At 40.9% G+C, this 24,465-nt stretch overlaps 2 protein-coding genes and 1 pseudogene across 27 annotated transcripts in view; 2 read left to right on the top strand and 1 right to left on the bottom strand.

The window, feature by feature from the left end:
• WNK1 (WNK lysine deficient protein kinase 1) overlaps positions 1-7,129 on the top strand; it is a 147,110-nt gene extending 139,981 nt beyond the window's left edge. For 9 of the 18 annotated variants that reach the window (XM_036018494.1, XM_036018495.1, XM_036018493.1 and 6 more), the window contains 3 exons: positions 693-734; positions 3,553-3,740; positions 4,199-7,129. In XM_036018494.1, coding sequence (XP_035874387.1) covers positions 693-734; positions 3,553-3,740; positions 4,199-4,519 — 551 coding nt within the window. In that variant the 3' untranslated portion in view covers positions 4,520-7,129. The other 9 variants (XM_036018498.1, XM_036018497.1, XM_028531531.2 and 6 more) reach the window with 2 other exon arrangements.
• Positions 7,130-7,912: 783 nt separating this feature from the next.
• Positions 7,913-24,465, bottom strand: part of RAD52 (RAD52 homolog, DNA repair protein) — a 28,994-nt gene continuing 12,441 nt past the window's right edge. For 3 of the 9 annotated variants that reach the window (XM_036018487.1, XM_036018484.1, XM_036018486.1), the window contains exons 2-12: positions 24,240-24,344; positions 22,853-22,954; positions 22,169-22,262; positions 21,920-21,987; positions 20,355-20,473; positions 19,381-19,456; positions 11,856-12,052; positions 11,564-11,709; positions 10,141-10,224; positions 9,562-9,768; positions 7,913-8,580 (exon numbers count right to left, since the gene is read on the bottom strand). In XM_036018487.1, the coding sequence (XP_035874380.1) occupies positions 8,519-8,580; positions 9,562-9,768; positions 10,141-10,224; positions 11,564-11,709; positions 11,856-12,052; positions 19,381-19,456; positions 20,355-20,473; positions 21,920-21,987; positions 22,169-22,262; positions 22,853-22,954; positions 24,240-24,326 (1,242 nt within the window). In that variant the 5' untranslated portion in view covers positions 24,327-24,344 and the 3' untranslated portion in view covers positions 7,913-8,518. Of the gene's footprint in view, positions 8,581-9,561; positions 9,769-10,140; positions 10,225-10,851; positions 11,744-11,855; positions 12,053-19,380; positions 19,457-20,354; positions 20,474-21,919; positions 21,988-22,168; positions 22,263-22,352; positions 22,456-22,852; positions 22,955-24,239; positions 24,345-24,465 lie in introns of those variants that run through there. The other 6 variants (XR_004901456.1, XM_036018485.1, XM_036018488.1 and 3 more) reach the window with 6 other exon arrangements.
• LOC114513780 lies at positions 16,743-17,333 on the top strand (annotated as a pseudogene).

The following is a 24,465-nucleotide window of genomic DNA, read 5'->3' as shown; positions in this document are numbered from 1 at the left end:
GCAAATGTGAGAAGAAAAAACTGGTGCTTATAGGCATTGGAGGTCTTAATAGTTTTGAATGCATTATTTTATGCTCTCAAAATAGATAATGGTTTAGAAGCATGGCTTGCCTTAATGCTTTATTTATGTTCAAAAGTTGCTTGTTTTCCATATACTTTTTAAAGATCTTTCTAGAGGGGAAAGCGTTAGTATGTATGTCTAGGATGTGGAAATATATTAGCCAATTTAAATTATGTGAAGACTGTAACAAGGGTACTATCAGCCTACTGCAGTAGAATTGCTAATACATTTAATTGAGTGCTTTTTAACAACCCAGCAGGAGAAACAGAAAGTGGGACAGGATCAATGGAACGACTGCTTGGGTATTTGAAATTCAAGCGGTGAGATCTGAGAGACTGGAGTGCCTCCCCATCCCAGAACCTTGATGCAGGGCATTACTCTTTTAGATACAAAGATTGGGTATGGAAATTCAGCTTCTGTCAGCCAGGCACCACAGTCGTCAGATAACCAAGTTAAGGCTAACAGCCAGTACATCCCATGTAACTGCATCTCTGGCAAGGGCTCCAGGTCCTACCAGTCTGTCTCCCCTCCTGCTTTCTCTTGCTGGGACTTTGTGTGCTGTTTGGAGATTCTAAATATTTTACACTGATGTTTCTTTATTTTTAACACATTGCTCTCTCTTTGTGCTTCAGGGAAGATGGTGAAAAAAGTCTGTCCTTGCAACCAGCTCTGTAGTAATTATCTTTTTTTTTCCTGTTACTTTTGGTCTTTGATTGCAAAGCTTTTTACCCATGAGCTCTTTGAACCTTGAAGCCTCACAACTCAACTGATTCCCAACTACCATCTCTCTAGTTCTGCACCCTTTTCTAATATCTTCTTTAACATGCTTAATTGCTGACCAGTGGCTATCCTTCCAGATTAAGAAACCACCTCACAGTCAGTGTTTTCAGTGGTGACCCCTGTGAGCCTACCTCTGTGACAGCTGTGGCTGGATATGCCCATGGATATGCACACAGAGACCAAGGATTCCTGATTCCCTTGGGAAAGAATGCTTTAGTCAACAAATAGGCACCAGCAGTGGTCAAAGCATACATGTCTGCTAGATTGGTGAGGCAAGAAACACGACTTGATCAGGTTTGGCTTCTTAGATCGATGGCCTCTCATTAAAGTGCAGGCAGTTTGCCAACCCTGCAGGCCACCTAGAGGGTCAACCAGAACATTCTACTTGGGATATACTGGGCAGTAAATTGTGGCCACTAAGAGGTTATCATTACTAGGCTCTGGCAACATGGGGGTAGGTATGGCACGAGAAAATGGAAAAACAGATTTTTGGTGGTGAAGCATTACTCTACTTTTGAGAGGTTTTCAGCAGCACTGAGAAAGGTTTAGAGGTAAGTCAGTATGCTGGAAGGCACACGGTGTTCTCAGAAATATCTGTATTACAGATGTTCTTAAACACTTTATTACTAAAATGGACTAAATGCACTACGTGTCCTCCTAGTTTTTATAGTCAGCTTTCCCAGGAGTTACTCTCTGGTGAGAAAGGGATATGTTTATTTCCTTCTTTAAGGGGAAGGTCTGTTTTCAAAAGCCAGTATAAGAAGGTCAGCTGTTTCGTTGACTTTTCCTTGTGGTATAGGCCCCACTTTCAGAATCCAGTACTGTATAATGCAGATTAAAATGAAAAATTAAACTTGGTTATAAAGGGGCCTCACAGCATGAAAGGTGACGAGCATGAGACTAGAGAGGTGTGACTCCCAGCACGAGCTTTGTGAGTAAGCTATGTTCACCTCTACAGAGCTTCTTGTGTTTGGCTTTTGACAGCCCTGCTCACCTGGGATAATTTCTGTTTTTATTTTGCTCGTCTCATCAAGCTCACCAAGCAGTAATCATTCAAGCAGGATGCTAGTCCTCATGCATGTGATCTGCTTGCCTTCTGGGTTTCACCGTCACCACTGCCATCCTCACTGCCTCTGCTTCCCACCCCACCACTGTCTCCCTCCTGCGAGTCGAGGAAGGCTGTTTCCTGTGCTTGTCCACTTGTCCACTTGGGTGTCCTGTACCGTCGGGGAAATTAGTCTTCCCTTCACACTGTGTGTGCAATAGCAGTCCCCTTGCGGCTGTAGCGGGCATCGAGAGGGAACTAATACACATACTGCAGCAGTTCCATGTCTTGCCTTGATGTTAAGAAGCATGTGACCTTCCTCTGCAGCTTCACCTCAGAATTAGCTGTTACTGGAGTGCAGACATGCTTGTGTGTGCCATTCCCTGGGTAGTGTGGTGTACACTTGGCCAGCGATGGATCATAAAGGGCTTTTCAATGGCAGAGTTGCTTCAGGTATGCTGCTGCGCTCTGGTGCTGCTTTGACCTTGAAAGCCGGAAGATGTATGCATTTATTGAGTCCCCAGCATTACTTGGATATCTTAAGGCCCAGTGGCTCACAACTTCAGTACCTTTTATTTATTCTGCAGCAAATGTGGAACTCGGTAAGAAAGTGGGGGTGAGAGTGGAAAAACAAGACCATGACTCTTCTTTCCCTCTTCCCTAAAACTTGCCTCTCCGCACTGTCTTCAGTGTGCCCTCCAGCAGAGCCGAAATCAGGCAGGATACAGACTCCTTTGTTTCTCATCAAACCATAGAAATAGAATTCCTTCATCATACCTCAAAGCTTCCTCCTCCCCTTTGCACTCCTACCTCAGCTGAATGTTCCCATTGCTTCCACATGAGAGTGCTCGCTCTTCTGGGAAGAGGTGGGGGTGGAAGGGCTGAGAATCCTTGAACCAGTTGAAACTTAGGTCATCTTCAGGAATAGCTCGCCTTCCTGGAGTTGGAAGATTCAGGCACACAATAAACTTGCCTCGCAAGCAGTCTTGGGCCTTTACTCATAGGAAATTGGGAGAGGTTGAAACCTTAATTCCTCCAAAGTTTACGTTTACAAATTTGTGTTTATGGGTCCAGATGAAAGCTTTTTTTTTTTTTTTAACAGAATTTGCTGTTTCTCTTACCACCTCTTTCTACTAGAGAATGGCTAAAGATTATCCCAGTGTCAGTATGGTTTGGGAAACCTTTCTTTTCCTGGGCAAGCACCTATTTTTGCATTTCTATAACTCCTACTTGAATCCTGCCCCCGTACTCAAGAAATTACCTAGTTTTCCCCTGCGTTCCACAACATTCTAGAGCAACTAGCCTCACTGACCGTCCCACACTTCCCTCATCAATACGATGCTGGGAGCAGTCTCTGGCAGTAAGTTTCAGTACTCTGAGATGCCATGCGAATGGGCTGAAAGAGACCCCTGCCCTCTGTGCTGACCATCATCCTGAGTTGTTTAGCCTTCCTGCAGCTCCTGAAGAGAATCTGGTTTCGTTACCTGTTCTGCCAAAGCATTGGCTAAGTAAGACCTTGGACTCTTCCTTTCTTGCATGGCTTCCTACTCCATCCTCTCCCCATTCTGTGGCTTGCCAGTCATCATTCTGTGACGCTTTTCCTGTTCATTAAATTAAATTCCAAATGCCTTTTAATGGTTATATTCTGTTGCTGCTTCTAACTCTAGGGACCAGCAGCACAAACACTGTTGGGGGAACAGTGAACAGCCAGGCCGCCCAAGCTCAGCCTCCTGCCCTGACCTCCAGCAGGAAGGGCACATTCACAGATGACCTGCACAAGCTGGTGGACAATTGGGCCCGCGATGCCATGAATCTTTCAGGCAGAAGAGGAAGCAAAGGACATACGAACTACGAGGTAAGTTTTCCCTCTTGTGTCACTTAGCATATCTGGGTTGGAGGCAATAGAAACTACCTGGCCCAGTGCTTAACATTTCAGGCCGTGACCTTCTTTAGGCTTTAATTGTTTAATTTTAACACTTTTAGAAAAACAAGAAAACAAAAATCACCCAGGTAGCCTTTAATTTTTTGTTCCTTGGATCCTTCTCTCCCCATTGGGCAACTCAATTTTTTCTTCCCTTTTCCTTTAATGCCCTGAACTGCATGCCTGCGCATACACACATGCATGACCCCACCCACTTCCAGTCAGAATAGTTATCCTCACCCTGTTTGGTAAGTGTGAAGAGCCACAGTAATTGAAAGGTGTCATAAGATTACAACAGTCCCAGTTGCAAAATTCTATCTTACTGCTGCCTGTTTCACACTTGTGCGTGTTATGCTCATACCATACTTTACAATGAGTTGTTTTGTTTCCAGGGCCCTGGGATGGCAAGGAAGTTTTCTGCACCTGGTCAGCTGTGTATCTCCATGACCTCAAATCTGGGTGGCTCTGCCCCCATCTCTGCAGCATCAGCTACCTCTCTAGGTCACTTCACCAAGTCTATGTGCCCACCACAGCAGTACAGTTTTCCAGCTCCACCACCCTTTAACACTCAGTGGAGTGGGACGGGTGGCTCCACACCACAACCGCTTGGGCAGTTCCAGCCTGTGGGGACTGCCTCCTTACAAAATTTCAACATCAGCAATTTGCAAAAATCCATCAGCAATCCCCCAGGTTCCAACCTGAGGACCACTTAGTCAGACCTAGAGACATTAACTGAGTAGATCTGGGGGCAGGAGAGGGAGTGCTGACTACTAGTGCTGCGTTTAACTGATTATTTGCTAACTACTAGTGCTGCATTTAACTGATTATTTCTTGCCAGAAAGGAATGTTTTTAGTACTTAGAGCCCTCAGGATAGAGAGTGTTCCTCCCCCTTTGCCATCATTTGGAGTGGAGAAGAAGGAAAGAGCAGCTTTCTTGCAGTGGGGCGTCTTCAGATTGTGTTTCCCTGTTTCCTGCACCCACAGCGAGGGCTAGCAAAGAGAAGGGTTTATCAGAAAGCTACTAGAGTGCTCAAAGGAAAACCAGAACCCTTCTGTATTTTCAGGTGGGTGCAGCTCTTTTCTAGGCACCCACCCCCAGTCCCTGTTCCCTCAAAAATCTAAACCACAAGACAAAAAAAAGTACTGGGCTCTCTCCTGCCCTGTTCCCTACCCAGTCCCCACTTGTTTTCCTTTCTTTTTTTCTCTCTTTAGAACCCAGTGAAAACACCAGGAGACTGAGGCTTCAACCCTTTCTTATAGGTCATTAGTGCTTTAAGCAAATGATATTAGCAGCTTTGACTGCAGCATTAGCAATTAGGAAAAAAAAAGTTCCCTGCGGACATGTAACTTGCCATCAGTTTTGATGTGGAAACACTGTGATATATAAATGTTGTTGGACAACAGTAGTTTTAAGATGAAAATATGAAAGGTTTAAAAAGTTGGGAAAAAAGCTAGCTCTGTCCTTTACTTATTGAGACACTTTAACTTTTTCCTTTGTACTTCCATTGTATTAGATAAATAAATGTGAATGTAAAATTGTATAAATTACTGTACTTGAATACTTCTGTTCAACCAGTATTGCTTGCTGGATTTTTTAGTGCCTTGGACTTCTATTGCTTCTGCCATTAGCATCAACTTCTCATCAGACCCCAGATCAGCAAAGGGCACATGGAAGGAAATTTAAGGTCCACGTGACCCCAGCAGCGGATGATGCCAAAGGGAAATTGAAAGATTTTTTCTTAAGTCATTTAACAATTTTGTCTAGAGCAGGTGTAAGACGAGCAGGGTGAGAAGTTAAGTTGACATCAGTGGTTGAAAGCAGAAAGTGTTTGAGGAGGGGTGCTGGGACAAACTTGGGCAATTGAGAAGAGTAAGGTGCTGTATGAAAGTGAAACTTTCAATAAGTGAAAGAAAAAGACTAAAAGTGGAGAATATATTTGTTTAGAAGATATGTGATGCCTGGCCAGTGGATGCCATAGCCTTACTCATTTGAGCTGGGCTTGAACAGACCTAGAAGAAATGGCTGAATATAAAGGGAAGCAGGTGGGAGCTGGTGTTGAAGCTGGGAAACATGATAGTGGAAAGTCACAGATGGAGAAAGTCACTCTAAGAACTGTTTAGGTTGCTTTCCTCTTATTGCAAGTGTACCAGGCATTTCTCAGCTTGAGGGTACTGTATTTTTTGCAAAAAGTGGACCCACATCTGAATAAGCATTGTCAGAAAGAATGCTTTTTCTTCCTGCTCTTCTATATAATGTCCAATGGTTGCAGGATCACATCTTTCATGCCTCCTTTATTTCTGCATTTGCAACTGATATTCTCACATTTCATATTAACAAATACTCTCCTTAAGTAATAACTGCAACCAACCAGTGTTATTTAGCTATGCCTAGTTGTAATGGGCAGTTCTATTATTTTCAGAGCTTTCAGGAAATACTCTCCTAATTGGCTAGGTTGGGATCTTTACCATCTCAGATGAGGGGGGAAGCTGGGACTCTTAATTTTGGGGGTGCTTCTTGTCTTGACTCTTGAGTTAGGGAATTGACATATTCTAACCTCTTACCCACTTCAATAGCACATCCCAGGAATCCCTGCAATAGGGAGAGCGCAGTTGGCTCTCCTATCCTGTTGTTCCTTTGTGGGCCCTGTCTCCAAGTTAGCCTCGGCCCCAAAGACACAAATGAAAGCTGAAGAGTTTAGCAATGTAGAAATGAACCGGGCATGGCTTCCAAGCCCTCCTACAAAATTGTTTACTTATCCTCTGCTTATAATTCTTGGGGAGATGGTAAGAGTGAGGCTAGAACAAAGAAGGTGGCCAGATAAGAAACAGACCACCTAAGATAAATAAAACAATACTTTCTACTAGGGAAACAAGCAAACCAAATGCAGCACATTGTTTGTTATTTTGGTTTAATAATGTTGAGATCTCTTCACTCACAAAAAAGTAAAAACTGGTTTTATTTACTGTTGATTTTTTTTTCCCTCCTGTGGATGAAATAACTGAAGCCTAGAGGAATGAACTAGTGCTACTGAAATGTTTAAATTATTTTTGTGTTAATAGTACACTTTGAGTATCTTTTTTCCACATTAAAAAAATCTTTCTGAATTATAAATGTTTTCCTTACATTATTTAACAATGTACACTGTTTTAAAAAATGAATAAACTGAATTTCAACCTTGGGTTTCTCTGCAGCCGTTAATTGTACATTTTGCACTAACTCTGGGTGTTGCGCTTCTTGTAAGATTGCACTTTGTGCTTCAGTTTGTTACCTTTGTAGATTTATTTAATGAAACCTTTCAAATAAACCAAACTTGCTTTGTTGAGTTGTGAGGTTTCATTTCCAGCCAGTTCCTTTTCATGATTTCATTAGCTCTGTTTTTGTGCAATTTATAAATGGATTCCTAACTTTAAGAACTGTTTTTAGTGTCAATTCTGACCTGAAATGAGGTTATGCTGCAAAGTTGATATTTACTCTGAAGATGGTAAGGATATCAAAATCCAAAAGTGACTGTGTGACCAAATCTGCCTCTTCATCTTCCCCAGGAGTAGTAGAAATGGCTGTCTTCTGTGCAGTAAGAGTTCCTTGCCTCAGATTCCCAGCTTCCCACAAATGGGTCTGTTATCCAAAAAATAATAATAATAATAATAATGAAAGCCAGTGCTTCAAGATTAGATGGGAGGTACAGCTGAAAAAGCATCTTAAAAAGTAAACGTGTGTCCTGGCTGGTGTGGCTCAGTGGATTAAGTGCCAGCCTGCAAACCAAAGGGTCACTGGTTTGATTTCCCAGTCAGGGCACATGCCTGGGTTGTGGGCCAGGTCCCCCAGTAGGGGGCACATGAAAGGCAACCACACATTGATGTTTCTCTCCCTCCTTTTCCCTCTCTAAAAATAAAATCTTTTTAAAAAAAAAGTACACCAGTAAACTCATTACTTAAGAGAAAGAATTGTAAAACATCTATTGAGCACCACAGAAAAACAATTTATGTTCAAGTGGGTTGTATCACATCTGAAATGGGAAAATAAAAACAGCTACTTATATTTTCTATTTTGTTACAAAGTAATGGATTTATTTTGTGCTCTTGAAACTTTTTTAGGCCTTAGATCGTTGTTTTCTTAATTAAACAAGGGAATGGTCACAGATGAGGATGACAGGCTGGATTGATGCACAGCAGTGAAACCCCACTGTGGGCTTTGTTCTGAGCATGATGCACAGTCCTCGTGTGGGTAATGTTAGAACTTGGTGCCCTAAGGTTCTGAAAGAAGGCAGAGATCACTCACAATAGTTTAATGTAAGTAGTTGTTTAAAAGAGGATATGGGGGATAATTGGTAATGGGAAAAGTGTGAGAACATAGTAAGAAATAAACAAAATTTAAAAGAAAAGTTGGTTATACTACTTGTAGCCACTGGTGATTCCTAAAAGTTACACATTTATTAACAACAGTTAGGAATACAAAGAGCCTCAAAAGCTTTAGAAAGGGTATTTCATCTCCCCAAAGCCTACTGCAGTGTATGACAAGCTTTTTTAAAGTACTTATTTTCCATCTGCTCAGCTTTATCTGCAGTAGGTTCTAATAGTCAAATCCTTTGGAAAAGTTCAAAATGAAGCAAGTGAATCCTTGGAAATAAAGCTCATCCCCTAGGAATGATGAATAATTCCATGGCCAAAAAGCAGTTTTCTCTGACAGTCCAGTGATGTGACCAGAGTTTTCTTTAAGATGGATCCAACTTCCTTTTTTTCGTGTCCTGGTTCTTCCTATAGGAATCACAGCTGCCTATGAAAGAAAAAGCTATAAGATACAGCTGCCTTGGTTTTAAAGTCAACTCACTAATTTCTGAACTGTATTAGGTAACGAGCCAAATTTAAACTAAAAACCTAAACCTGAAAATTTTTATGAGGAAGACATCCCTCTGTTAACTTGTCTAGATCAAGTTTCACTAATAATCACAATAGCCCACTTTTCACTGGAAAAGCTCTGATGCAATCACGCTAGCACAGGGGTGTCAAACTCACTTTCACAGGGTGTGGGTAGGCACATCAGCCTCACAGTTGCCTTCAGAAGGCCGAAATAATTTTAGGACCATAGAAATGTAACTACTCCTTAACTGTTACGGAGTAGAAATTTCATTCAGCCCTTGGAAGGCGACCACGAGACTGATGTGCCCCCCCCTCTCCTACCCCCTGTGAAAATGAGTTTGACACCCCTGTGCTAGAGCTTCCTACTGCCATCCATCAAGGGCTCAAGTCAGGACCTCAAAGGACAAGTTCTGGCTCTCAAACCAATTATCTTCTATTTTTTTACTTTTAAATATATTTATTGATCATGCTATTACAGTTGTCCCATTTTTTTTCTCTACGTTATCCCCCTCTGCATCTCCCCTCCCCACACCTATTTCATGTCTATGGGTCGCACATATAAGTTCTTCCTCTTCTACATTTCCCATACTATTCTTAACCCCCCCTGCCTATTTTGTACCTGCCATTTATGCTTCTTATTCCATGTACCTCTCCCCCCATTCTCTCCACTCCCCATCCCCACTGATAACCCTTCATGTGATCTCCGTTTCTGTGATTCTGTTCCTGTTGTAGTCGCTTGCTTAGTTTTTGTTTCTAGGTTCAGTTGTTGATAGTTTTTAATTTGTCACACTTCTATTACTGTCATGATTTCATCCTACTTTTAAATAGAATGTTATTTAAAATCCATAGGTTTAAGCCCAGCTTCTTCCTTCAATTTTTGTTCCTAAAACACTGCTACCTGTTATGTTAATGTTGGGAGTCTGAAGGTGCCAAAGTTCAGATTTTGCTTGTGGATTCTGGTGGCAGAGGCTTTGTGGTGTCCTGTTCTGGGTCACCATCTGGTTCAGGACTGGTGTGGCAGCAGTCTGGTGGGGTTCCGGTCTCGATAGGGGCTTGACAACACTGTCCCCTGCATCTGCAGCCATAGCCCATATTTCAAAACTGTCTGCAAGGACAGAGAGCACAGGAAAATGTAGCCTCGGCAAACAAAGACATGTTCTCACATAAAGCACTGCAAACAACAGGTCATAAGAAATCCCATGCCACGACGGCCCTATGATAGTGTTTAGAATTTCTGTCCCCAACTCGTAAAAGTACATCGAAGCTCCTCTTAGGAAAACAGACGAGCTGAATGATGGCTATCTGCCATCAATCCATTCTTTTTCCTGAAACATTATGGGACTATAAAACAGAAAGGATTTCTATGCCTCTTGTAGAATGCAATTGTAACTACCAGAGGTATCCAGCACAGTAACTTACAAGCAGTTCACAGGTATTTCCTGATTAATACTTAGCATTCCTTTAGCCCCCAACTGACCTTCAGGGAAGTCGCTCTCAGTGAGTGGTTCTGCACCCTCAGCTTTGGAAGTGCCATGCTTCAAAGGAGGCGCCGGTGGCTCTGCTACAGTTCACACAGAGAGAGACCACAGAACTCAGTTGGAAGGAGCAGGCTCAGAAGTGCAAAGCGGTCTAGTGTTACACTGGTTCACAGTACAGCCAGCAGCAGAACTCAAGATTCCTGCATTCCAGTCCTACCTGTTAAAAAAAACCCCTTTTCTTCCTACCAAATCGGGGGGGAAACAGTTTATTTCTCCTTTAGTGGCAAAAATAGAAGGGTTCCTAGAACACTTCTTAAAGCTGTAACTCTTGTTCCAAGAAAATCTTGAGTAGAAATTCAATACAGAAAAAATGATATAAACAATGACTGGTCACATGGGTAGGGGCAGGGCCTGGAGGACTCTCCACCCCTCACTCCCCACGTCACCCCAGACTTCTGCAATGGTCTGGAAGCTACCATACTTTGCCTTGTATAATGCACACTTTTTAGCCCAAATTTTTGAGGGAAAAAGAAGGATGTGCATTCATTATACACATGACTAGTACCTGAAATACCTTGTATGTGTTCTTGTGTTTTGTAATTATTTGTTACACAAAGTTTCTTGTACAGTATGTTCAAAAATAAATGCTAAAATTCCTTTATAACACAAAAAATAAATATCTAAATATAAATAAATGAAAATTTGAATTAAAAGATTTTTTCCCTGAAACTTTGGGCCAAAAATGGGTGTGCATTATACATGGGAGCACATTATACACGGCAAAATACAGTAAATATCTAGAATAATTCTTACGAAGAACATCCTCACCACAATGTTTTTTTCCCCTACATTAATTTTAGCCTCAGTGCTGAGGGAACTGTTAATGAAACAAGTCCTTACGAACTTTTCATAATTCTTAGGCAGAAGCTGGGCAAAAATCCAATTAGTCTGGGATTAGCCTTTCCTGTTTCTACTCTCTGGGAAAGACCAAAAATAACCTCTATGCACAGCTCCCACTGAATATGGACCCTGAAATAAACTAAAGCTCATAGATAAATAATTGCCAAAGCCTCCATTACCTTTATAAGCAAATCTGCCTTATAGTCAGACAGCTCAAATAGGCTTTGTGATGCAGAGACAGCCACAGAAAATGAAGCAAAAGTTCTGTGCCATGAAATTTCTAGTTCCAGGTTTTGTCAAGGCCTATTTCCTTGGTGTTTTTAGAAATGGGGAAATACAAGGCAGGCTTTCACTCTCTCAATTTTTTTGGACTCATCTATCCCATATGTAACTTGGGGGAAGGCCTACTGAGCTCCGGCTTGCACCAAACCACACTGGGCAGAGGATCCAGACTCGGTTGACAAGCAGTCCCCAGGTGGAGTACACCTCCCGGGAGCATCTGCTCCCATCCTTCTCACAAACCCTGATTCTTCTTTTCAATGGATGGAGCAGATAGTTGAACTTGCTGCTGTTTCTCCATTTGTTCCCGGAACTGCTGTTGCAACTGCTTTTGCCGGAGCTTCCGCTGGTAGGTGGCATCCCTCCCCATAGTAGAGGACGCCAGGCTTCTGCAGCAGAAGAGCAACAGGTGGGAATGAGTTCCTGAGTTAACTGAATAAACAACACCCAGTTCCTGAGAGACCACACAAACAAACGTGCTGGCTCTGAAGGTAGAGAAGGCAGAAGAGGAAAGGGGGGAACTTCAGCTGCATACCGGGGGCTGCTGTCCCTGTCTCCTTGCATCACAATGTGGGGATTGTCTGAGTGGCTTTGTTGGCAAGGGGAGGTCATCTCCGGTGGTTTTGGGGGTCCCAGAGCCATGTTCTGTCGGCAACTGCTGTATCTTGCTTGTTCCACAGATGGTTCGAAATCTTGTCTCTTTGCATTAGTTAAATCCACTTCAAGAGGCAACTAACAAGGGAAGAGAGAGGGGTGGATATTTCTTCCAACTGCTCTTCCCCTTCCCCTGCCTTAAAGATCTAGAGTCCTAGGAAACAGCATTTGACAATCTTTTTCCATCATACCTTCCAGGTCCTGAGAAACTGAGACAAAAGATCCAGCACTTCAAATAATATTTTTAATTAAATGAGTAAAACAATTTTACTTTGTTAATGAAATTTTGATAAAAATTCTTAGTTTCGATTTAGGGTAAATGGTCTGTAAAATCTGTCTTTCCATGGCAACTGAATTTGTTTGGTGCTGTCTGTTTTTTATCTTTCTTTTTCTTTTTTTTTAGTGGAAATTATCACACACTGGTTGTGGCAGCCTACACCTTCTCCGCCCTTTCTGCCAGAACATCCACCTACAAATACAACTCATCACAGAAAAAACCCAGGTATGTTGTGGCACAATTAAGTGTTCTTCAAATGACAGGAAGAAGAAAACCTGGAAAGCACTGGTGTAGGTTGTGAGCCAAGACTGTAGGGAACCTTCCCCTTAGAGCTGTTCCTGCACCCACGGAATGGGAGCAGTAAGGTCGGGTGTCTCACAGCACACGGCAGACTGTTTTACTAACAAGCCATGAGCACTACAGCAAGTCAGAGCTTTTCCACTTGGAAGAATTTCTCTCTCAGTTGATAATACAGATGCTAGTACAATAATTGAAAATGAGGGATTGAGTTGACTACCTTTTGATACAAATAACCTGAATATGAAATTTCTTATCTGCATTGGAAAGTAAATGTGTAGGTTAAGAAGAAATGGCTTATGCTACAGTGTGGATGGAGGACCTTATGCTCAGGAAAACAGCCAGTCACAAAAGGACAAAAATGCATGATTCAATTTGTATGAGGTGCACAGAGTGGCCAACGTCAGACAGAAAGTGGGCTGGTGGCTGCCAGGGGCTACAGGACTAGTGGAGTGAGAAGCTATTATTTAGTGGTAGTCTTCCATTTTATAAGAAGAGTTCGAGAGATAAATGGTAGTAATGTTTGTGCGACATAATGAATGTCTCTATTACCACTGAACTGTACACCTTTAAATGGTTAAGATGGTAAATTTTGTTATGTATATTTTACCACAATAAAAAAAATTGTAAAAAGTAAGACATGAGCTTTGAAAAAAAATTAAAAAGACTAACAATGCTAAGTGCCATTGAAGATACGGAGCCACTGAAACTCCGATACACTGCAACGTGCGGGTGTGACTCAGTACGCCGCATCAGAAAACAGGGAGACTCTACTGAAACTACGTGCCTATCCTCTGACCTGACCCGATCATTCCCTAAATATGCATGTATGTGCACCAAAAGGCATGTACAAGAATGCTAATAACAGCCCTATTCAAAACCAAAAGCTACAAAATAAAGGTGCATTAAAATCAGAATGGGAAAAAAATTTTGGGACACCCATGCAATAGAAACGTACATAGCAATGAAAAAGCTACAAGCAATATGAATGGATCTCATAAACATGTTGAATGAAAGCCAGACACAAAACTGTTTGATTCCATAAAGTACAAAATAGTCAAAACTAATTTTTGTTAAAAGTGGTTTTCCTGGGTAGTAATGAGAGGAGTGGTTGGCAGTGACTGCAGCGGACACAACTGAGACTTCTGGGATTCTGGCAATGCTTTGTCAGTTCAGGTGCTGAGTACACGGATGTGCTCAGTTTTGGAATTCATCGAGCTGAACCTTCTATGCCATGTGCACTTGTCCACATGTCTCTATGTACTTTCTAATACTGCAATTTTTGTAGTGCTAGCATTGTGCAATTCCATTTACACAAGATTCAAAAACAGGAAAAATAATCTATGAGGCTAGAAGTTAGAGAAAAGTTAGGACAGCAATCACTTTTGAAAAGAGACTGAAGGTAGTGAATGGGAGGGGAAAGGAGACGTGGGCTTTGGGTAACGTCTGTTTTTCTACTGGGGACGCAAATGGGTTCACGTCTAAAAATTTATCAGGTTGTGCCATTATGATTTATACAGTTTTCTGTGTGTATGTTTTGTATCATTTAAGAAATTCATTTAAAAAAATAAGAGTAGAGCCCTGGCTGGCGTAGCTCAGTAGATTGAGCACAGGCTGCAAATTACCAAAGTGTCCCAGGTTCGATTCCCAGCCAGGGTACATTCCTGGGTTGCAGGCCAGAACCCCCAGCAACCGCACATTGATGTTTCTCTCTCTCTCTCTCTCCCTCTCTCGCTCTCTCCCCCCTCCCTTCCCTCTCTAAAAATAAAAAAATAAAATCTTAAAAAAAAAGAGTAGAAAAGAAATAAAGAGTGATGTCAGCAACATGGTAGACAAGGAAGCTCCAGGCCCTCCTTTCCCTACAGAGACACTGAGGTAACAGCAGCGTACACCTCTGTGAGAGCTCCAGTGACCAGCTCAGAAGCCATGGCACCTCGTCCAACAGACAACCAAGGCAACCTTCCAGAGCTGCCAGACAAAAAGAAGCTAAAGATGTTTATCACCACCAAACCAGAGTTACAAGAAATGCTAAAGAGACTTCTGTAAAAAGAACAATAAAATACCAAAAATATGAGTAATAAGATGGCAATAACCACATACATGTAAATGAGTTAAATGTTCCTATCAAAAGGCATAGGGTGGCAAAATGGATAAGAAAACAAGACCCTTACATATGCTGCCTACAAGAGAATCACTTCAGATCCAAAGACACAACATACTAAAATACAGGGATGGAAAAAGGTATTCCATGCAAATAGAAACAAAATAAAAACTGGACTAGCAATACTTATATAAGACAAAACAGACTATAAAACAAAGGCTGATGCTGAATGAGCTGGTCCCATACCCACATGTGATGGATAGAAATTTGGAAGGGATATCTCGGGAGCAAGGAGACCCAGCCCACACCAGACTGCACAGCCCAGGGTTCCAGTGCCAGGAAGATAAGCACCCATAACTTCTAGCTGCCAAAACCGCTAGGGATTGAGTTGGTGGAAGAAATTTCTGGAGCCCCAGGCAGTTCCTCTTAAAGAACCCAAACACAGACTCACCTACTCAGACTCACTCCCTCTGAGCTCCAGCACCAGGGTAGCAGCTTGAAAGGCACCAATGGCATACAAGGAGGACCTGAAGTGTCTGCCATCAAGGTCAGCAGAGGCCATTGTCCCTTTTCTAAACCCTCTCCCCACAGAGCTGGTAAGCTGGTGCCATATCTGAAACTGCATCAACCTGGCTAACACTGTTTGATGGGACTTGGAGATCCCTAGGGAGCTGCTTTTCCATGTGAATGGCTGGTCTTGGCTCCTGCTTCACAACTTTCTAAATCATCTCAAACAAGCCACAGCTGGCCTCAGTGAGCCTTGGCTCACGCACTACAGCAGCCAGCCTAGTTTCACAGCCTGGCTTCACCTGACATGAGGTGTATATATATCTACGGTAGAATGTTATTTACCATAAATAAGAAGGAAATCTTGCCATCTGTGATAACATAAAGAGGCCTTGATGGTATTATGCTAAATAAGTCAGACAAAGACAAATACCAATCTCACTTATTTATGAAATGTTTAAAAAGGAAAGAAAAAACCACAGAGCTCATAGATAAAAAGAACAGATTAGTGGTTGCCAGAGGTAAAAGGTAGGCAAAAATGGATGAAGTGGGTCAAAAGGTACAAACTTCCAGTTATAACATAAATAAATAAAGTACATCATGGTGACTATAGTTAATAATTCTGTATTGTATATTTGAAAATTGCTGAAAGAGTAAATCTTAAATATTCTCATCATAAGAAAACAACTGTAACTAATGATGGTAGATGGTAACTAGACTTACTGTGGCGACCATATTGCAACATAAGCAAATACTGAATCACTATGTTGTACACCTGAAACTAATATGTTATATGTCAATTACTTCTTCATTTTTTTATGTAAAAAACAAAGAGAAGCCATGAAAGACAATAACATGAAGAATATAAAAATATGAGTTTCTCCAGTAAAGGTAAATACATGGACAGATATAGTAACCTATATTATTTTCATTTTGGTACACAGAATTTAAATTTAAACGATTAAACTATATTATGAATATAGAATATAATTTTAAAACCATTAAAACTTTTATAATTATAAATCTATGTTAGTGGACACACAATATATAAAAATATACGTAACATCAGTAACAGGTGGAATGGGTGGGGAGAAGTTGTAAAGGACTAGAGTTTTTGTATGGGGAGTTTTTGCAATTTAAATTATTGGCTTAAAATAAGATGCTATAACTTTAAGATGTTTTACATAATTACAATAGTAACCATGAAGAAAATATCTGTAGAATATATACATATATACAAAAGGTAATAAGGAGGGGAAATTGAATCATGTCACTGCCAAAAAATACATAAAACACAAAGGAAGGTGGTAAGAGAAGGAGGGACAAAAAAGCAACAAGATACAGAAAACCACTAACAAAATGACCATAGCAATGGTATGATGCTGCCATAAAGACAGACACATAGACCAATGGAAAAGAATATAGGACCCAGAAGTAAACCCATGCATATAGGATCATATGGTCTTCGATAAGCATGCCAAGAGCACTCAACAGGGAAAGGAGAATCTCTTCAACAAATGATGCTGGTAAAGTGCAAATCCACATGGAAAAGAATGACCTGTATCTTACGTCACATAGAAAAACAACTTCTACCTCTTCCTGTCAACAACCTGAGCTCTAAAGATGGTTCACTATTCGCTTGACCCAGAAACCCCCTCAAAACCATGCAAATCAAGATGGTCAAGTCTTCATGTTCACTTTAAAAAGACTCATGAAACTGCCCAGGCCATCACAGGTGTGCATATCAGAAAAGCCACCAAGTATCTGAAAGATGTCACTTTAAAGAAGCAGTGTGTCCCATTCCATTGATACATTGGTGAAGTCAGTGAGTGCAGGCCAAACACTGGAGCTGGACGCAGAGTTGGTGGCCCAAACAGAGTGCTGAGTTTTTGCTTCACGTGGTTAAAAATGCAGAGAGCAATGCTGAGTGTAAAGTTTAAATGTAGATTCTCTGGCCATTGAGCACATCCAGGCGAACAAAGCTGCCAAGATGTGGCGCAGACCTTACAGAGCTCATGGGCACGTTGAGATGATCCTACTGAAAAAGGAGCAGACTGTTCCTAAACCAGAAGAGGAGGTTGCTCAGAAGAAAAAGATATCCCTGAAGAAACTGAAGAAACAAAAACTTACAGCCCAGGAGTAAATTCAGCACAAAATAAATGCTAATAAGAGTAAAATAAATACATTCAAGACAAATTTAAGACTTAAACTTAAGACCCCCAAATCTAAAACTCATTTAAAAAATAGGGGAAAACTTCATATTGGATTTGACACCAAAACAAAGGCAACAAAAGCAAAAATATACAAATGGGAGTACATCAAACTTGCAAACTTCAAGGGTAACCTATGGAATGGGAAAAAATTTGCAATCACATCTCTAATAAGGGGTTAATATCCAAAATATATAATAAAGAAGTACAACTCAACAACAAAAAAATCAAATAGCCCATTTAAAAATTGGCAAGGGACTTGAACAGACATGTCTCCAATGACGATATACAAGTGGCGATATACAATAAATGTATGAAAAGATGTTCAATAACATTAATCATCAGAGAAATGAAAATCAAATCCACCATAAGATATCACCTCACACCCATTAGTAAGGCTTCTATCAAAACCAAAACTAACTAACTAAATAAATAAATAAATAAAAATAGTAAGTGTTGGTGAGGATGTAAAGAAACGGGAGCCCTGGTGCACTATTAGTTGAACTGCAAAATGGTACAGCCATTATAGAAAATGGTATGGAATTTCCTCAAAAATATAACTATGAAATGAATGAGCAACCCGTCTTCTGGATATGTATCCAAAGGAATTGAGAGCAGGGCCTTGAAGAGGTATTTGCACACCCGTGTTCATAGTAGCACTATTCACAACAGTGAAGACATAGAAGCACCCCCAAAATAGGATACTATATGCACACAATGGAATATTATTCAGCCTTTTAAAGGAAGGAAATTCTGACATGCTACAACACAGATGAAACTTAAGGTCATTATGCTTAGTGAAATAAGCCAGTTGCAAAAGGACAAAAGCTGTGTTTCCACTTATATGAGCATCTGAGGTAGTCAAACTCCTAGGAACTGACAGTAGAATGGTGGTTATCGGTGCTGGAAGAAGGGGGAGTTGTTTTCTGGGTACAGAGCACCAGTATTACAAGATAAAAGCGTTCTAGAGATCTGTCTCACTACTGAACTGTACACTTAAAAATGGTTAAAATAGTAAATTTTGTTATGTGTTCTTTACAATAAAAAAAAATACTATGACTAACACCTGTTATAAACATATATGCAAAAATCCCTAACAAAATATTAGCAAATTGAGTATGTACAATAATATATAAAAAAAATTTTTAAAAAGCCCTGGGTGGTGTGACTTACTTGGCTGGGCATCATCCTGCAAAGCAAAAGCCTGCTGGTTCAATTCCTGGTCAAGATGCAGGCCTGGGTTATGGGTTCAGTCCCCAGCTGGGATGCATATGAGAGACAACCAATCAATGTTTCTCTCACATCAGTGTTTTTCTCCCTCTCTTTCTCCCTCCCTTTTCCTCTAAAAAAAAACAATAATAAAATCTTTTAAAACAAACAAAAAAAAGATTTTAAAAAGGAAATAAATGGAGTTTTGACAGATGCCAAATGACACACACCTCTACTAGGGGCCCCACAAGAAGAACCCTTAAGTACAAGAGGGGGAGTGCTGTCCTGGCGGCGGCCCTGCAAGGACCCCTAAGAACATCAGGGGGAACAGCCACCCTGTGCCAGGCAACTGGAACACTCCGGACCCCATTCTCCAAGGGCAAAGGCTCAGATCATGGGACAGGCACTGACAGAAACAAGGGAAGTCTAAACCTGAAAGACACCAGAATTAAGGGAAAGCAAGAAGGATGAACAGGGGATCGAGGTTCTGAGTGTTTCTAAGAAATGACAGTGGCGCTGCCGAGGGCTACATGCTCCCTCAAGGGTTCACAGCCCGTTCCCAGACACGGCTCTCTCTGTATGAGAGAGAAGTAACACAAGTTCTCCAGGCTTGTTTTTTTCAGCTGTGAAATAAGGTGATGAGTTCCTGCAAGCTCTGATAATTAAAGAAGTCTGAACTACATACTGCAGACCCTTTAAGCAGCTGAGTCTTCACTCCCCTCTTCAATTTCAAATACTCAGCCCATGACACAAGGGAATTAGATATTTATTGCAGATACGTTCCATTCGTTCATTTCTAACATACCTGGCGTGGAAGCTTATTTAGTGACCTCAGATAGTCTTTGTCCAGGATACAATTTCCAAGTGCATTGCCAAAGCTTCTAAGGGTTAGAAATAAAAAAAAGAAACAGGGATGAGGATTGTTATATGTGAGTATCAGAGAACAGAGCTACAACTCTGTGCACACTGCCTCCCAATGGCGGCGGAAAAGTGGGCCCTCAAATGCCTTCAACACTGGTTACTGAGCACCTGCCACATTCCTGCACGGGATTAGGTTGTCAGAACACAGTGGTGGGCATAACAGTCACAAATCACTATCCTGAACGAGAGGCAATGAGTATGAAAAGACTAAAAACACATTCACAAAACCCCATTATACATCCTGATGTGGAGCGCAAATTCCAGAGCAGAGATTTTTTTCCCTGAGGACTGCTCCAATTCCCCAATAATAGCCACACACAATTAGGGGCACAGTCCTCCAAGATCGAAGTTCTTTACTTGGTATACACATACTCCTTTACATGCCATGGTACTGCAAATTTTTGGTGGCACGTTTACACATGTATTTTTCTGGTGACCCGATTCACCTCAAATCTCAAAGGTATCTATGACCCAAAGAGGTTAATAACCCTGCTCTATGTAACTAAGTTAACTAAGTGACATATGCAAAATGAGGTGTTTAGGTGTGTTGAAGAGAATGAAGAAGCTATCTGTGTACCCATGTGGAAAGTCTCCAAATACATTACTAAGTAGAAGAGAAGCAAGTGCAAAATCAACTACAGAACAGAGAACATAGTATTCTACCACTTATGCCCAAAAGAGGACACCAAAGCATGAAGTAGCATGGGGAAAATACAAGAGAATAAGTAGGAAAGCAAGGCAGACTTAAGTATTTTGATTTTTGAACAATGTGGATGTATTACCTTTCCAAAGAAACCAAAACTGCATTGAAACCAGCACTGAAATGCAGCAGAGTAGACTCCGACCCCTTGTGCATACCTCAGTGCCCGCTTCAGCCCATCTGTCACTGCCTCCTTCCTGGCCTTCTCCAAAGACAAGGCTTTTGACTTGAGGCCCTCACTCACACCATAGCCCACATCTTCATGGTATGAACCATCCTGGAGGTAGAAAAGTTCAAAGTCTAACATGAAAAGCTGCAGCTGTGACTTTGGCTCTGTAGCTCTTCTTTTCCTCTAAGGGTGGTGCTCAGACTGGGCACACGTGACCCAGAGCCCTGCTAAAGGGCACGTAGGCACAGAGTAAGAGAATCAATCTCCAGTACTATTCCCTAGACCTGATCTGCTTGGAAATGCGGCTGTGGTCAAGACAACTCCCCTCTCCCACTTCCTCTTTCACTTAAGAAACACACATATCCAACTTACCCCACATCTCACTCAGATGCACTACCGAAAGGTATACAAACCCTGGGACACCAAGTTAAAGGGAAATTTTAAGTACTCTATATAACAGACTGTAATGATTGGGCAGAAAATCCTTTTCCAAGTCACGTGGTACCCAATTTTTGACTTTTGCCAACAGTGAAGGTGGAGCTGATCAAGTGGTTTGCACCAAGAGAGCTGAATATAATTCCTGGTGATTGCACTCTACAATTTTGGAATATAACTCAGAAAGCGTTCGGAGAAATGAAGGACACTGTAATAAAACTCTTTCTGTTCCCAGTTTATTTATGTGAATAAAGATTTTCAGCATTGTTCATGAAAATAAAGTCAGAATAGAATTAATGCTGAATGTTCTGTCTAATATTAAACTATGGATATATAAACTAAACAAAAAGAAAAAGACACAGCATCATCCATGTCATTAAGAAATGCATTTTCCATAAAATTTTATTTTTATTAAGTATAAAAATTTTGATGAAGTTCTGTTTCTCTTTCACATTAACATAACTGAGTGGTCAATTATGTGCTAATAATACCTGTAACATTAAGTCAATCCAGAAGAAATTTTTTATTTAGAGTCTTCAGGTCCCTGGAAATTTACTGAAAAAATTTAATTTTTACACACACACACACAGGGGCAGAGAAGTATGATCAAATTATTAATAAAAAAATACTTCAGTGATAAATATATTAAGAGCTAGTGGAGAAATAGAATGGAACTATGAGTTCAAGAAGAAACAATGTCAAATATCTTGTAATGAAAGAATAGTTCACTTATATATTTTTTAAATGGATGACAGTGTTTAATCCTCTATGATATTTAGAATCATTTGGTACATTATAAAAAGATATAACATTTATTTCAGAATGTCAAATTTCACAATATGCCTAAAATTATACTCTTGCAACTATTTAGATTTATGGTAAAAACTTTTAAGTGTCAAGTTAGAAATGTACAGAGAACAGAGTTTTTTAAAATCCTTTTAGGGGCCACATGGGAAAGAATGTTCGACTCCCAGCATCCTAAGAAGACTGGCTGAGACCCAGCCCTGGGGCCCGTTCTCCAGCTGGGTGTGCCGCAGCCCACAGACTCCCCTACCTGCTCACTCGTTCTCACCACCCTGCTGACTCTTGGAGGCAGCAAGTCTATTCCATCACCCTCACCTTCAACTGGACTCTCACAAATGCACAGACTCCCACGTAGAACTTGCCGTTGTTAAGATCAACAAAATCTAGGAGTGGGAAAGAAAACCAGTAGGAAAAGATACTGATCCCTGTGCTTCACACATATTCTTCCTGCTGGAAACCAGATACACCTACCCGACACCTCACCCACAAAGTACTCTTATCAGAAATTAGACAATGCCAAGTAAGGAAGATGAAGAAGTCACCACTGCCAGGAAGCGTACTCACCGACATTCTGCTGTGTGATGGAGTGGGCCCAGCCATTGTACCCAAACATCTCATTGGCCAGATTAATTACCCGGTGACCCTCAATGTAACACACCTGAAAAAAAAATTAAAGAAAAAAAATAGCTTGTTAAAATTTCTTGCCATACCTACATGTACATCAAAATTTACTTAATTCACTCCTTACCAGCTTTTTTGGCAAAACTGCCTTTAAATATTCCAGAAAAGATTCTCAGTGAACTTATTTCAGAGACCCTTCCTGAAGGAGCCAGTTAGAATGAATGTTCTGCCTGGAGGGGTTAGAATCAAGGGTAAAGACACCCATTTGCCTAACAGTTTCCAAAACTCAATTTCCAAAAACGGACACATCTCAGGTTAATGTGTATTACAGAGGGCCAAAAACATACGCAATAGTTAAAATTAGAAACAAATGGTAAGAGACATATGTTTAAAAGATTTCGTAAAAATCCTATGATAGCAGGCATGTAAGTCTCAAGACAATCCTTGGGTCACTTGAGATGACAATAAAGGCCAGAAACCACCCCCTCCCAAAGACACTAGGAAACATTGGGTAACAGTGAACAAGAGGCCTTCTGAATCCACAAGGACCCAGACAAGGAGTCGGTGAGATCATCTGAGAAGTCAGCCACATGGGCACCCACTGTTTAGCTGAATAAACTCTTGTACCTTTTGGCCTCCTCCAGCCATGCGACTACTTATGTATTCTGGGCCGAGCCTCTGCCTCAGAGCATTCTGGATGGCCTGGTACTCTTCTGCTGTGTATTGGTACTACAGTACAGAAAGAAAATGCAATTGACATTTCCAATATTCTTTATGTCAGCAAGTCTCCAACTTTTCAGACTCCACACTCTCTTATACATTTAAAAAGAATCACAGACCCTAAGAGCTGTTGTTTATGTGGACTCTACCTACCAACATGAGGAATTCAAACCAACACACATTCCATCAGCCACCAGGACAATACCCTACATACTATGCAGTCTCTGGAAAACTCCACCATTCACTAGTGAGAGAATCAGAGTGAAAACAAGCAAGCAGTATTTTAGTATTATTATGAAAATAATTTTAACCTCTTGGACTTTGAAAAGATCTCATAGATCCCCAGGGGTCACTGAACCACATTTTGAGAACCACTGCCTCAGATGTTACTACCATCCCTACAAAACTTTCTCAAGCCAGAATTGGGAAACTAAAAATCCCCACCTTCAAGTCTGCATATGACATTTATGCAGGTGAAGGAATGGAAGGGAGAAAACTGACAGGGAGTCTTCCACTGTCTTCTCCAAAGCTGTGCACCTCTTCTCCTATTGAACAACCTGCCATCCTACAACTGATAAATACACTACAACACGTTTGGGTTTGTGTCCCCTGGGTGGTTTTCCCCTTTTCCCCATTTAGATGAAACAAGTACTCACAAACAGATCTCTAGTAAAGAATACGACTGGACAAAGCAAGAATGGCTTTTATATGCACGGATATGGTTACATAAAATGCCACCGGAAACTCTGGATGCCTCTGACAGAGAACTGGGTGAAAGGTGGGCTGGCGTGATAGGGAAAGGAGTAAAACTGTTCATGTCTTTGTTTCACTTTTAATGTTATATGAATATGTAATCTATCCAAAAACTAAAGAAAATTTAAAGCTAAATGTAATCTATTAGTCTGTTGATGCTAAAGTTCCAAAATGTCCTGAGAGTTCATCGAAGGCTCCAAAATACCATATTTTTGGACCATAAGATACACCTAGGTTTTAAAGGAGGAAAATAGGGAAAAAAATTTGAAGCAAAAATGTGGTAAAATATTTAATAACATAAATAACATAATATTTCACCAATGTAAATGTAAATAGAAGTCAACAACAGCATTAACAACCATTATTCCTCCCAAATGGGGGGGGGGGTGCGTCTTATAGTACAAAAAATACAATAATACATGTAAAGGAAAAATTAATAATAAATAGCTTACGTATATGTACATGACGGTGGTTTACTAATTGCTTCCTCATAGCTTTTTCATTTAACCTCATTCTTCACAGGTGTGAAAAACTCAGTTACCTGTCCAAAGCATAACACAGAGTTGCTACCGGCAGAAGAAGGAAAGCTGTCACGGCCTCCAAGAATTCCTTCCTCAATCCCAGACATGTTGATTCTGGTTGACTTCTATATAAACAGAAGATTAAAAAAAATCTCAAAGAATGCTGAAGGCAAGATCCCCTACTACAAATCAGAGAAAGCATCTACATGCAATACCCTACAAGTTACTTTACACACTTCGACACAC

The sequence above is a fragment of the Phyllostomus discolor genome, chromosome 2 (assembly GCF_004126475.2).
Source record: "Phyllostomus discolor isolate MPI-MPIP mPhyDis1 chromosome 2, mPhyDis1.pri.v3, whole genome shotgun sequence".
Classification (NCBI taxonomy): domain Eukaryota; kingdom Metazoa; phylum Chordata; class Mammalia; order Chiroptera; family Phyllostomidae; genus Phyllostomus; species Phyllostomus discolor.
Note: the sequence above shows the minus strand (reverse complement) of the source record. Positions and strands in the feature narration are given on the sequence as shown.